Raw genomic sequence first — 15,386 nt, forward strand, 5'->3', positions numbered from 1 at the left:
TCCCCTTCATAATCTTGTACACCTCTATTAGATCTCCCCTCATTCTCCATCTTTCCAGGGAGAACAACCCCAGTTTACCCAATCTCTCCTCATAGCTAAGACCCTCCATACCAGGCAACATCCTGGTAAACCTTCTCTGCACTCTCTCTAATGCCTCCACGTCCTTCTGGTAGTGCAGCGACCAGAACTGGACGCAGTACTCCAAATGTGGCCTAACCAGCGTTCTATACAGCTGCATCATCAGACTCCAGCTTTTATACTCTATATCCCGTTCTATAAAGGCAAGCATACCATATGCCTTCTTCACCACCTTCTCCACCTGTGTTGCCACCTTCAAGGATTTGTGGACTTGCACACCTAGGTCCCTCTGTGTTTCTATACTCCTGATGACTCTGCCATTTATTGTATAACTCCTCCCTACATTATTTCTTCCAAAATGCATCACTTCGCATTTATCTGAATTAAATTCCATCTGCCACCTCTCCGCCCAATTTTCCAGCCTATCTATATCCTGCTGTATTGCCCGACAATGTTCATCGCTATCCGCAAGTCCAGCCATCTTCGTGTCATCCGCAAACTTGCTGAACCCGTCTGAACTCCAGCGAAAACAATCCTAACCTAGTCAATCTCTCCTCATACATCAGCCCCGCCATCCCCAGAATCAGCCTGGTAAACCTTCGCTGCACTCCCTCGAGAGCAAGAACATCCTTCCTCAGAAAAGGAGACCAAAACTGCACACAATACTCTAGGTGTGGCCTCACCAAGGCCCTGTATAATTGCAACAACACATCCCTGCTCCTGTACTCGAAACCTCTCGCAATGAAGCCCAACATACCATTTGCCTTCTTTACCGCCTGCTGCACCTGCATGCTTACCTTCAGCGACTGGTGCACAAGGACACCCAGGTCCCGCTGCACACTCCCCTCTCCCAATTTACACCCATTCAGGTAGTAGTCTGCCTTCTTGTTTTTGTTTCCAAAGCGAATAACCTGACATTTATCCAAATTATCCTGCATCTGCCATTGATTAGCCCACTCACCCAACCTGTCCAGATCATTCTGAAGGATCTCTGCATCCTCGTCACAGTTCACCCTCCCACCCAACTTGGTATCAGCTGCAAACTTTGAGATGTTACATTTTGTTCCCTCATCCAAACCATTAATATATATTGTGAATAGCTGGGGTCCCAGCACCGATCCCTGTGGCACCCCACTAGTTACTGCCTGCCAATTTGAAAAGCACCCATTAATTCCTACTCTTTGTTTCCTCTCTGCCAGCACGCACGCACATTTCCACAACTCACTGTTTTCTGTTCTTTCAAAAAGGTTTATCCAATTAGAGGCTAATCCTCAATATTGTTAACCAGAGTTTTTTGTGCGAACTTGCCAAACACTTTTTAAAAAATAATTGTTTGTTGGAACAAGCTGAGAGGAGGATCGATTTGTGGCGGGACAGAGAAGGTAAGCGACTGGCTCATTTAGTTTTTCGTGGGGTTTGTTTTTTGTTAAGAAAGTTACTTTAAAAGTAAAGCGGAAGTGGGCCGCGGGGTGAGCTGGGAAGGGTTTTTTTAGCGCGTAAAGTTTAAAAGGCAGGCCGCACTATCCAGTGGGCAGCTTCGTTAGCAGGCAGCGGAGTGAGCAGGGAGCAGAGTGAGAGCTAAAGGGCTTTGGCTCATCGGGCTCAGTTGGAAACGGGCGAGGCAGAGTAGGATTATTTCTTAGTTTGTAATAACTTAAACAAAGTAATTGTGATGGAGGGTCATGTGATGTGTTGTTTGTGCATGATGTGGGAGCTGGCGGACCCCACTGTGGTTCCCAGTGAGCATGTCTGCAGTAAGTGTTGGTTGCTTGAGGAACTCCAGCTCAGGATTGATGAGCTGGAGTCTGAGCTTCAGACACTGCGACATATCAGGGAGAGTTACCTGGACACTGTCTTTCAGGAGGCAGTAACACCCCTTAGACTAACTAATTCAGCCGGGGGTCAGGGACAAGAGGGTGTGGCTGCGAGTGAGGCAGGAAGTGGGATCCAGAAGGTAGAGTTGCAAGAGCCTCAGTCCCTGAATCTGTACAACAGGTTTGAAATTCTTGCTCCCAGTGTGGACGGGAACGGGGACTGCAGGGAGGACGAGCAAACTGCCCACGGCACCGTGGTGCAGGGAGCCGTTCAGGGGGAGGAAGAAAAAAGAAATGTAGTGGCAATTGGGGATAGTGTAGTTAGGGGCATTGACACTGTTCTTTATGACCAGGATCGAGAATCCCGAAGGTTGTGTTGCCTGCCTGGTGCTCGGGTCCAGGATATCTCATCTGGGCTGCAGAGGAACTTGGAGTGGGAGGATAAGAATCCAGTTGTAGTGGTCCACGTGGGTGCCATAGATATAGGCAGAACAGGAACAGAGGTTCTGCAGAGGGAGTATGAAAAGCCAGGAACCAAATTAAAAAGCAGAACCAACAAGGTGGTAATCTCTGGATAACTACCTGAGCCACAAGCGAATTGGCACAGGGTCAATAAGATTAAGGAGGTAAATGCGTGGCTCAAAGATTGGTGTGGGAGGAATGGGTTTGAATTCATGGGACATTGGCACCAGTATTGGGGAAGATGGGACCTGTTCAGATGGATGGTCTTCGTCTGAATCGTGCTGGGATCAGAGTCCTGGCGAATCGTATAACCAGGGCTGTAAATAGGGCTTTAAACTAAATAGTTGGGGGGAGGGTTCAGGGGTATGGGGAATTACAAAATCAAAGGTAAAGGAGAGGGTACGAGTGCAGGTTAACGATGAGGACATTCATCTAGTTAAAGGAGTCAAGGGCTCAGGCAGAGTAAAAAAGGTGACAAACACAAGAAGGGAGGTGGTCAACGCAGTGCGAGGAGATGGTCTGGGGAAGGGTAACCAGTTTGCGACAGGTAGGGACAGAGCGTGCAATCAAAAGAATGCACTAACAAATCGGGTCCATATAAAGGCTAGCATAAAGACACTTTACCTGAATGCACGTAGCATTCGAAACAAAGTGAATGAGTTGATGGCACAAATCAGTACAAATGGGTATGATCTAGTGGCCATTACAGAAACGTGGTTGCAGGGTGACCAGGACTGGGAACTGAATATCCAGGGGTATCAGACATTTCGGAAGGATAGACAGGAAGGAAAAGGAGGTGGGGTAGCTCTGTTAATTAAAGATAACATCAGGGCAGGAGTGAGAGACGATATAGGCTCTAAGGAGCAGAATGTGGAATCGTTGTGGGTGGAGATAAGGAATAGTAAGGGGAGAAAGTCACTGGTGTGCGTGGTCTATAGGCCCCCAAATAATAACTTTAAGGTGGGTCGGGCTATAAACAAGCAAATAATGGATGCGTGCAAAAACGGAACAGCAATAATCATGGGGGATTTTAACCTGCATATTGATTCGTTGACTCAAGTCGGACACGGTGGACTTGAGGAAGAGTTCTTAGAATGCTGTCGGGATAGTTTCCTCGAACAGTATGTTACAGAACCTACAAGGGAGCGAGTTATCTTGGATCTGGTCCTGTGTAATGAGACAGGTAAAGTTACAGAGGGACATAGATAGGATGCAAGACTGGGCGGAGAAGTGGCAGATGGACGTACATAGGCTGGAAATCTGGGCAAAGAAATGGCAGATGGAGCTCAATCCTGATGAATGCGAAGTGATGCATTTTGGTAGAAGTAATGTAGGGAGGAGCTATACAATAAATGGCAGAACCATAAAGGGGGTAGATACGCAGAGGGACCTGGGTGTGCAAGTCCACAGATCCTTGAAGGTGACGTCACAGGTGGAGAAGGTGGTGAAGAAGGCATATGGCATGCTTGCCTTTATAGGATGGGGCATAGAGTATAAAAGTTGGGGTCTGATGTTGCAGATGTATAGAACGTTGGTTCGGACGCATTTGGAATACTGCGTCCAGTTCTGGTCGCCACACTACCAGAAGGACGTGGAGGATTTGGAGAGAGTACAGAGGAGGTTTACCAGGATGTTGCCTGGTATGGAGGGGCTTAGTTATGAGGAGAGATTGGGTAAACTGGGGTTGTTCTCTCTTCAAAGATGGAGGATGAGGGGAGATTTAATAGAGGTGTATAAAATTATGAAAGGCATAGATAGGGTGAACGGTGGGAAGCTTTTCCCCAGGTCGGTGGTGACGTTCACGAGGGGTCATAGGTTCAAGGTGAAGGGGGGGAGGTTTAACACAGATATCAGAAGGACATATTTTACACAGGGGGTGGTGGGGGCCTGGAATGCGCTGCCAGGCAAGGTGGTGGAGGCGGACACACTGGGAACGTTTAAGACTTATCTAGACAGCCATATGAACGGAGTGGGAATGGAGGGATACAAAAGAATGGTCTAGTTTGGACCAGGGAGCGGCACGGGCTTGGAGGGCCGAAGGGCCTGTTCCTGTGCTGTATTGTTCTTTGTTCTTTGTTCTTTGACTTCAACCCAGATAACTGCGTAGTGGTCCATTTTGGCAGGTCAAATGGGATGAAGGAGTACAATACAAAGGGAAAGACTCTTAGTACTGTGGAGGATCAGAAGGACCTTGAGTTCCGGGTCCATAGAACATAGAACAAAGAACATTAGAACATAGAACATTACAGCGCAGTACAGGCCCTTCGGCCCTCGATGTTGCGCCGACCAGTGTAACCAATCTAAAGCCCCTCTAATCTACACCATTCCAACATCATCCATATGTTTATCCAATAACCATTTGAATGCTCTTAATGTTGACGAGTCCACGACTGCTGCAGGCAGGGCATTCCACGCCCTTACTACTCTCTGAGTAAAGAATCTACCTCTAACATCTGTCCTATATCTCTCACCCCTCAATTTAAAGCTATGTCCCCTCGTTCTAGTCAACACCATTCGAGGAAAAAGGCTCTCACTATCCACCCTATCTAATCCTCTGATCATCTTGTATGCCTCTATTAAGTCACCTCTTAACCTTCTTCTAACGAAAACAACCTGAAGCCCCTCAGCCTTTCCTCATATGATTTTCCCACCATACCAGGCAACATCCTGGTAAATCTCCTCTGCACCCTTTCCAACACTTCCACATCTTTCCTATAATACGGCGACCAGAACTGTATGCAATACTCCAAATGCGGCCGCACCAGAGTTCTGTACAGTTGCAGCATGACCTCCTGGCTCCGAAACTCAATCCCTCTACCAATAAAAGCTAACACACCGCACGCCTTCTTAACAACCCTATCAACCTGGGTGCCAACTTTCAGGGATCTATGCACATGGACACCCAGATCCCTCTGTTCATCCACACTACCAAGTATCTTACCATTAGCCCAGCACTCTGTATTCCTGTTACTTCTTCCAAAGTGAATCACCTCACACTTTTCCGCATTAAACTCCATTTGCCACCTCTCAGCCCAGCTCTGCAGCTTATCTATGTCCCTCATAGGACTCGAAAATCAGCCCGCAGGTGGAGGAGGTGGTTAAGAAGGCGTATGGTGTGCTGGCCTTTATCAATCGAGGGATTGAGTTTAGGAGTCCGGGGATAATGATGCAGTTATATAAGACCCTCGCCAGACCCCACTTGGAGTACTGTGCTCAGTTCTGGTCACCTCACTATAGGAAGGATGTGGAAAAGATTGAAAGGGTGCAGAGGAGATTTACAAGGATGTTGCCTGGATTGAGTGGCATGCCTTATGAGGATAGGCTGAGGGAGCTCGGTCTTTTCTCCTTGGAGAGATGAAGGATGAGAGGAGACCTAATAGAGGTGTATAAGATGTTGAGAGGCATAGATCGGGTGGACTCTCAGAGGCTTTTTCCCAGGGTGGAAATGTCTGCTGCGAGAGGACACAGGTTTAGGGTGCTGGGGGGTAGGTACAGGGGAGATGTTAGGGGTAAGTTTTCACACAGAGGGCGGTGGGCGAGTGGAATCGGCTGCCGTCAGTGGAAGCAAACTCAATAGGGTCTTTGAAGAGACTCCTGGATGAGTACATGGAGCTTAACAGGATGGAGGGTTATAGGTAGGTCTAGAAGGTAGGGATGTGTTCGGCACAACTTGTGGGCCGAAGGGCCTGTTTGTGCTGCAGTTTTTCTATGTTTCTAATGATCTTCTTATGAGGCATCCTCTTGGAATGAGTGATCACAATATGCTTGAATTTCTAATACAAATGGAGGGTGAGAAAGTAGGGTCCCAAACCAGTGTCCTCTGCTTGAACAGAGGGGAGTACAATAGGATGAGGGCAGAGTTGGCTAATGTAGACTGGGAGCGCAGACTAGTTGGTAGGACAGCTGAGCAATAGTGGCAGATTTTTAAGGAGATTTTTCTCAGTACTCAGCAAAAATATATTCCTGTGATAAAGAAGGAATGTAAGAAAAGGGATAACCAGCCGTGGATAACTAAGGAAATAAAGGAGAATATTAAATCAAAAACCGATGCGTACAGAGTGGCCAAAACTAGTGGGGAATTAGAAGATTGGGAAAGCTTTAAAAAACAACAAAGAACTACTAAGAAAGTGATAAAAGAAAGGAAAGATAGATTATGAAACTAAACTAGCACAAAATATAAAAACGGATAGTAAAAGTTTTTACAAATATATAAAAAGGAAAAGAGTAGCTAAAGTAAATGTTGGACCCTTAGAAGACCAGAAGGGGGATTTAATAATGGGGAACGAGGAAATGGCCGAGGCCTTAAACAAGTTTTTTGTGTTGGTCTTCACGGTAGAGGACACAAATAGCTTACCGAAAATTGACGGTCGTGGGACTGTAGGGGGTGAGGTCCTTAAACCGATTACTATTACTAAAGAGGTAGCGCTTGGTAGGCTAATGGGACTAAAGGTAGACAAGTCCCCGGGCCCAGATGGAATGCATCCCAGGGTACTGAAAGAAATGGCAGAAGTAATAGCAGATGCGTTGGTTGTAATTTATCAAAATTCGCTGGACTCTGGGGAAGTGCTGGCTGATTGGAAAACAGCTAATGTGACGCCATTGTTTAAAAAAGGAAGTAGACAAAAGGCGGGTAACTACAGGCCGGTTAGCTTAACGTCCGTAGTTGGGAAATTGCTGGAATCCATCATTAAAGAAGAAATAGCAGGACACCTGGAAAAAAATGGTTCGATCAAGCAGACGCAGCATGGATTCATGAAGGGAAAGTCGTGTTTGACAAATTTACTGGATTTTTATGAAGATGGAATGAGTGCAGTTGACAGAGGGGAACCGGTGGATGTGGTGTTTTTGGATTTCCAGAAGGCATTCGATAAGGTGCCTCACAAAAGGTTGCTGCAGAAGATTAGGGTACACGGAGTTGGGGGTAAAGTGTTAGTGTGGATTGGGGATTGGCTATCTAACAGGAAGCAGAGAGTTGGAATAAATGGGTGCTTTTCTGGTTGGCAGTTGATGACTAGTGGCGTGCCGCAGGGATCGGTGCTGGGGCCTCAATTGTTTACCATTTACATAGACGATCTGGAGGAGGGGACCGAGTGTAGGGTAACAAAGTTTGCGGATGACACAAAGATGAGTGGGAAAGTGAATTGTGTGGAGGATGCGGAAAGTCTGCAGAGAGATTTGAATAGGTTAAGTGAGTGGGCGAGTATCTGGCAGATGGAGTATAACATTGACAAGTGTGAGGTTATCCACTTTGGAAGGAATAATAATAAAACGGACTATTATTTAAATGGTGAAAAATTACAACATGCTACTGTGCAGAGGGACCTGGGGGTCCTTGTGCATGAATCACAAAAACTCAGTTTGCAGGTGCAGCAGGTGATCAAGAAGGCAAATGGAATGTTGGCCTTTATCGCGAGGGGGATAGAATATAAAAGCAGGGAGGTCTTGCTGCAACTGTACAGGGCACTGGTGAGGCCGCAACTGGAGTAGTGTGTGCAATTTTGGTGCCCTTATTTGCGTAAGGATATATTGGCCTTGGAGGGAGTACAGAGAAGGTTCACCAGGTTGACACCGGAGATGAGGGGTGTAGCTTATGAGGAGAGATTGAGTAGATTGGGCCTGTACTCGTTGGAGTTTAGAAGGCTGAGGGGAGATCTTATAGAGACATATAAGATAATGAAGGGGCTGGATAGGGTAGAGGCAGAGAGATTCTTTCCACTTAGAAAGGAAACAAGAACTAGAGGGCACAGCCTCAAAATAAGGGGGAGTCAGTTTAGGACAGAGTTGAGGAGGAACTTCTTCTCTCAGAGGCTAGTGAATCTCTGGAATTCTCTGCCCATTGAAGCAGTGGAGGCTACCTCGTTAAATATGTTTAAGTCACAGGTAGATAGATTTCTGATCAATAAGGGAATTAAGGGTTATGGGGAGCGGGCAGGTAAGTGGAACTAAACCACTATCAGATCAGCCATGATCTTATTGAATGGCGGGGTAGGCTCGAGGGGCTAGATGGCCTACTCCTGCTCCTATTTCTTATGTTCTTAAAATCCTCATAGATACCATCTACCACATTCCCCTCATGAACCCTCTCTGTTAATTTCAATGGGATTAGTCAGACACAATCTGCCTTTTACAAATCCGTGCCAACTCTCCTGATTAAACTCAAACCTCTCCAAATGCCTCGTTAGTTCCCTGGTGTTAGATTCAGGGGTCTGCAGTTACTGGGACTGTCCTTGGACCCTCTCATGAATAAGGCTATCACATTTGCCACTCTCCAATCCTCCCCTGTATCTATGGAAGATCATGACAATCTCTTTCACTATCTCCACTCTCGCTTCCATCTGCAATCTGGGATACAATCTATCCAGACCAGGTGACTGATCCGCTCAAAGCCTTTCCAGTCCATCCTGTCTCTCAGTTTGCACTGTTCCATTGTCTCGCCCATCTCCACACCGACTGATACTTTGTCAGCTTTCTCGCTGAGTTCATTCAGATACAAAACACTCATTCAGGATTCCAGTTGGGCTGAGCCTCGAGGCACCAATCACCTTCCAGCTTCTGAACAGGATCTACTCTACTCTGAGTACCCGCAGCTCAGCTCCTGCTCAATCGCTCAGAGACACTGATGTAGCACTGATCTTGATGAATGGCCTCCCAGCACCCACTGCTCATGTCACACACGTGGCACAGATTACCTGGACAGTGCCTCAGGCTGCACCATTCTGTCCCAGTACTCAAGCCCTCACAGAAATCTCCACCTCCCTGCGGAGGGGGGCTATCACAGAGCCGGCTACGGGTTCGCACTCCCTCCCCACAGCTCCTCGAACAGTCTGTCCACGGAGACCAAGTGCCCCAATGTCCATCTCCTGCAACAAAAGATTCAATAAGAGTCAGCTTCAATTCATTCCGACAAAATCCATCGGTATAGAACAGAGACATTTAACCCCAGCACACTTGATAAACCCTGCACTGTCAGAGGGTCAGTACTGAGGGAGTGCCGCACTGTCAGAGGGTCAGTACTGAGGGAGTGCCGCACTGTCAGAGGGTCAGTACTGAGGGAGTGCCGCACTGTCAGAGGGTCAGTGCTGAGGGAGTGCCGCACTGTCAGAGGGTCAGTACTGAGGGAGTGCTGTACTGTCAGAGGGTCAGTAATGAGGGACTGCTGCACTGTCAGGAGGTCAGTGCTGAGGGAGTGCTGCACTGTCAGAGGGTCAGTACTGAGGGAGTGCCGCACTGTCAGAGGGTCAGTACTGAGGGAGTGCCGTACTGTCAGAGGGTCAGTGCTGAGGGAGTGCCGCACTGTCAGAGGGTCAGTACTGAGGGAATTCCGCACTGTCAGAGGGTCAGTACTGAGGGAGTGCCGCACTGTCAGAAGGTCAGTACTGAGGGAGTGCCGCACTGTCAGAGGGTCAGTACTGAAGGAGTGCTGCACTGTCAGAGCATCAGTGCTGAGGGAGTGCTGCACTGTCAGAGGGTCAGTACTGAGGGAGTGCTGCACTGTCAGAGGTTCAGTACTGAGGGAGTGCTGCACTGTCATAGGGTCAGTGCTGAGGGAGCGCCGCACTGTCAGAGGGTCAGTACTGAGGGAGTGCCGCACTGTCAGAGAATCAGTGCTGAGGGAGCGCCGCACTGTCGGAAGGTCAGTACTGAGGGGAGTGCCGCACTGTCAGAGGGTCAGTGCTGAGGGAGTGCTGCACTGTCAGAGGGTCAGTACTGAGGGAGTGCTGCACTGTCAGAGGGTCAGTACTGAAGGAGTGCTGCACTGTCAGAGCTTCAGTGCTGAGGGAGTGCCACACTGTCAGAGGGTCAGTACTGAGAGATTGCTGCACTGTCAGAGCGTCAGTACTGAGGGAGTGCCGCACTGTCAGAGGGTCAGTACTGAGGGAGTGCCGCACTGTCAGAGGGTCAGTACTGAGGGAGTGCCGCACTGTCAGACGGTCAGTGCTGAGGGAGTGCTGCACTATCAGAGGGTCAGTACTGAGGGAGTGCCGCACTGTCAGAGGGTCAGTACTGAGGGAGTGCCGCACTGTCAGAGAGTCAGTACTGAGGGAGTGCCGCACTGTCAGAGGGTCAGTACTGAGGGAGTGCCACACTGTCAGAGGGTCAGTACTGAGGGAGTGCCGTACTGTCAGAGGGTCAGTACTGAGGGAATGCCGCACTGTCAGAGGGTCAGTACTGAGGAACTGCTGCACTGTCAGGAGGTCAGTGCTGAGGGAGTGCTGCACTGTCAAAGGGTCAGTACTGAGGAACTGCTGCACTGTCAGGAGGTCAGTACTGAGGGAGTGCCGCACTGTCAGAGGGTCAGTACTGAGGGAGTGCCACACTGTCAGAGGGTCAGTACTGAGGGAGTGCCACACTGTCAGAGGGTCAGTACTGAGGGAGTGCCGTACTGTCAGAGGGTCAGTGCTGAGGGAGTGCCGCACTGTCAGGAGGTCAGTGCTGAGGGAATTCCGCACTGTCAGAGGGTCAGTACTGAGGAACTGCTGCACTGTCAGGAGGTCAGTACTGAGGGAGTGCTGCACTGTCAAAGGGTCAGTAGTGAGGGAGTGCCACATTGTCAGAGGATTTAATAACCAGTACTACCCAACCCCCCACCTCCAAACCCCTCCCCCTCAAATTCCTCCTCTGTATCTCTCCATAATCCCTCTCCACCTCGTCTTTCTGCCCTTTGACCCCATCCCGTCTCCCTGGTGCCCTGGTCTGGTTCACTCACTGGGACATTGCTGGATGTTACAAGGTGCGTCCTCTTCCTCTGGACCGATGCAAGGCAGGCCATTGCCAGAGACGGGGGGTTTATTACAGAACCGGAATCGATGCTGGTTCCCCCCTCCACATGAAGTGGAACAGCCACTCCACGGAGTCCAATCCGACCAATCACCACTTACTGCAAAGGAAGAACATTGGGTAAATCTCCATGGAGACAGAGTGAGCGGGCACTGGCTGTCACACATCAACAGTGGTGCCTCACGGATAGGAGATAGGAGGAGTAGGCCACTCGGCCCCTCGACCCTGCTGCACCATTCAATTTGATCATTGCTGCTCTGATTGTAACCCACTTTCCCGCTTCCCCCGATACCCTTTCACCCCCTCATTAATCGAGGATCTATCTCGCTCTGCCTTAAAAATATTCAAAGACTCTGCTCCCACTGACGTTCAAGGAAGAGAGTTCCAGAAACTCACCTCCTCCGAGAGAAAAATTCTCGGGGTTCCAATCCCACCCACGGCAGGTGGTGCAATTTCAATTCAATCAAAACAAAACTGGAATTAAGAATCTACTGACGACCATGAAGCCATTGTCGATTGTCAGAAAAACCCATCTGGTTCACTGATGTCCTTTAGGAAAGGAAATCTGCCGTCTTTCCAACCATGATCGTAATGAATGGTGGAGCAGGCTCGAAGGGCCAAATGGCCTCCACCTCCTCCTATCTTCTATGTTTCTATGTTTACCTGGTCTGGTCTACATGTGAGTCCAGAGCCACAGCAGTGTGGTTGACTCTTAACTGTTCTCAGGCAACTAAGGATGGGCAATAAATGATGTTTTGTTTCTTAAAGACTTGATTAGTTGTAAGTATTCGCATTCCAACCATTATTCATGTAAATTGAGTTTGTGTCTTTATATGCTCTGTTTGTGAACAGAATTCCCACTCACCTGAAGAAGGGGCTTGCAGCTCCGAAAGCTTGTGTGGCTTTTGCTACCAAATAAACCTGTTGGACTTTAACCTGGTGTTGTTAAACTTCTTACTGTGTTTATCCTAGTCCAACGCCGGCATCTCCACACAATAAATGATGGCCAGCCAGCGACGCCCATGTTCCATGAATGAATAAAGAAAGAAAGGCATCCCCAATCAAATGGGATGAAGGAGTACAATATAAAGGGAAAGACTCTTAGTACTGTAGAGGATCAGAAGGACCTTGGGGTCCGGGTCCATAGGACTCAAAAATTGGCCCCGCAGGTGGAGGAGGTGGTTAAGAAGGCGTATGGTGTGCTGGCCTTTATCAATCGAGGGATTGAGTTTAGGAGTCCGGGGATAATGATTCAGCTATATAAGACCCTCGTCAGATCCCACTTGGAGTACTGTGCTCAGTTCTGGTCGCCTCATTACAGGAAGGATGTGGAAAAGATTGAAAGAGTGCAGAGGACATTTACAAGGATGTTGCCTGGATTGAGTGGCATGCCTTATGAGGAAAGGCTGAGGGAGCTCGGTCTTTTCTCCTTGGAGAGACGAAGGATGAGAGGAGACCTAATAGAGGTATATAAGATGTTGAGAGGCATAGATCGGGTGGACTCTCAGAGGCTTTTTCCCAGGGTGGAAATATCTGCTACGAGAGGACACAGGTTTAGGGTGCGGGGGGGGTAGGTACAGGGGAGATGTTAGGGGGAAGTTTTTCACACAGAGGGTGGTGGGTGAGTGGAATCGGCTGCCGTCAGTGGTAGGGGAGGCGAACTCAATAGGGTCTTTTAAGAGACTCCTGGATGAGTACATGGGATTTAATAGGATGGAGGGTTATAGGTAGGCCTAGAAGGTAGGGATATTTTTGGCACAACTTGTGGGGCCGAAGGGCCTGTTTTGTGCTGTAGTTTTTCTATGTTTCTAAGATTCACGTGGAAGAGAAACATCCTCTCGACATCCATCCTGTCAATACCAGGAGCTTTCGATCAAGTTACCTCTTACTCTAGTATGTATCCACTCCAGTCGATATAAACCTAATTCCAGGTGTTAGTCCGGAAAACCTTCTCTGAAATGCATCTAATGCCTTTACATCTTTCCTTAAACAAGGAGATCGATACAGTACACAATACTCCAGATGTGGTCTCACTACCGTCCTGTACAACTGGAACATATCCTCCAGATGTTTGTAATCAATTAGAGTCATAGAGGTTTACAGCATGGAAACAGGCCCTTCGGCCCAACTTGTTCATGCCACCTTTTTTTTAAACCCATAAGCTAATCCCAATTGCCCGCATTTGGCCCGTATCCCTCTATACCCATCGTACCCATGTAACTATCTAAATGCTTTTTAAAAGACAAAATTGTGCCCGCCTCTACAACTACCTCTGGCAGCTTGTTATAGACACTCACCACCCTCTGTGTGAAAAAATTGCCCCTCTGAACACTTTTGTATCTCTCCCCTCTCACCTTAAACCTATGCCCTCTAGTTTTAGACTCCCCAACCTTTGGGAAAAAATATTGACTATGCAGCTGATCTGTGCCCCTCATTATTTTATAGACCTCTATAAGATCACCCCTCAGCCTCCTGCACTCCAGAGAAAAAAGTCCCAGTCTATCCAGCATCTCCTTATAACTCAATCCATCAAGTCCCGGTAGCATCCTGGTAAATCTTTTCTGCACTCTTTCTAGTTTAATAATATCCTCTCTATAATAGGGTGACCAGAACTGTACACAGTATTCCAAGTGTGGCCTGACCAATGTTTTGTACAACTTCAACAAGTCGTCCCAACTCCTGTCTTCAATGTTCTGACCGATGAAACCAAGCATGCTGAATGCCTTCTTCACCGCTCCGTCCACCTGTGACTCCACTTTCAAGGAGCTATGAACCTGTACCCCTAGATCTCTTTGTTCTGTAACTTTCCCCAATGCCCCACCATTAACTGAGTAAATCCTGCCCTGGTTCAATCGACCAAAATGCATCACCTCGCATTTGCCGAAATTAAACTCCATCTGCCATTCATCAGCCCACTGGCCCAATTGATCAGGATCCCATTGCAATCGGAGATAACTTTCTTCACTGTCCACTATGCCATCAATCCTAGTGTCATAGAACATTACAGTGCAGTACAGGCCCTTCGGCCCTCGATGTTGCACCGACCTGTGAAACCAATCTAAAGCCCCTCTAATCTACACTATTCCAATATCATCCATATGTTTATCCAATAACCATTTGAATGCTCTTAATGTTGACGAGTCCACGACTGCTGCAGGCAGGGCATTCCACGCCCTTACTACTCTCTGAGTAAAGAACCTACCTCTAACATCTGTCCTATATCTCTCACCCCTCAATTTAAAGCTATGTCCCCTCGTGCTAGCTATCACCATCCGAGGAAAAAGGCTCTCACTATCCACCCTATCTAATCCTCTGATCATCTTGTATGCCTCTATTAAGTCACCTCTTAACCTTCTTCTAACGAAAACAACCTGAAGCCCCTCAGCCTTTCCTCATATGATTTTCCCACCATACCAGGCAACATCCTGGTAAATCTCCTCTGCACCCTTTCCAACATTTCCACATCTTTCCTATAATACGGAGAACAGAACTGTACGCAATACTCCAAATGCGGCCGCACCAGAGTTTTGTACAGTTGCAACATGACCTCCTGGCTCCGAAACTCAATCCTTCTACCAATAAAAGCTAACACACCATACGCCTTCTTAACAACCCGATCAAGCTGGGTGCCAACTTTCAGGGATCTATGCACATGGACACCCAGATCCCTCTGTTCATCCACACTACCAAGTATTTTACCATTAGCCCAGTACTCTGTATTCCTGTTACTCCTTCCAAAGTGAATCACTTCGCACTTTTCCGCATTAAACTCCATTTGCCACCTCTCAGCCCAGCTCTGCAGCTTATCTATGTCCCTCTATAACCTTCCACTTCCCTCCGCACTGTCTACAACTCCACCAACTATAGTGTCATCCGCAAATTTACTAACCCATCCTTCTACGCTCTCATCCAGGTCATTAATAAAAATGACAAACAGCAGTGGCCCCAAAACAGATCCTTGCGGTACACCACTACTAACTGAACTCCAGGATGAATATTTTCCATCAACCACCACTCTCTGTTTTCTTACAGCTAGCCAATTCCTGATCCAAACCACTGAATCACCCTCAATCCCATGTGTCCCTATTTTCTGCAAAAGCTTACCATGGGGAACCTTATCAAACGCTTTGCTGAAATCCATATACACCACATCAACCGCTTTACCCTCATCCACCTCTTTGGTCACCTTCTCAAAGAACTCAATAAGGTTTGTGAGGCACGACCTACCCTTCACAAAACCGTGCTGACTATCCC

At 47.9% G+C, this 15,386-nt stretch overlaps 1 protein-coding gene across 1 annotated transcript in view; it reads right to left on the reverse strand.

Annotated features, from left to right (window-relative positions):
* Positions 1–15,386, reverse strand: part of LOC144485729 (SCO-spondin-like) — a 449,590-nt gene that overhangs the window by 387,173 nt on the left and 47,031 nt on the right. Inside the window, exons 4-5 of the mRNA XM_078203820.1 lie at positions 11,062–11,232; positions 9,044–9,214 (exon numbers count right to left, since the gene is read on the reverse strand). Of these exons, the coding sequence (XP_078059946.1) occupies positions 9,044–9,214; positions 11,062–11,232 (342 nt within the window). The remainder of the gene's footprint in view (positions 1–9,043; positions 9,215–11,061; positions 11,233–15,386) is intronic.

Source organism: Mustelus asterias, unplaced genomic scaffold (assembly GCF_964213995.1).
Source record: "Mustelus asterias unplaced genomic scaffold, sMusAst1.hap1.1 HAP1_SCAFFOLD_212, whole genome shotgun sequence".
In the NCBI taxonomy this organism is placed as follows: Eukaryota; Metazoa; Chordata; class Chondrichthyes; order Carcharhiniformes; family Triakidae; genus Mustelus; species Mustelus asterias.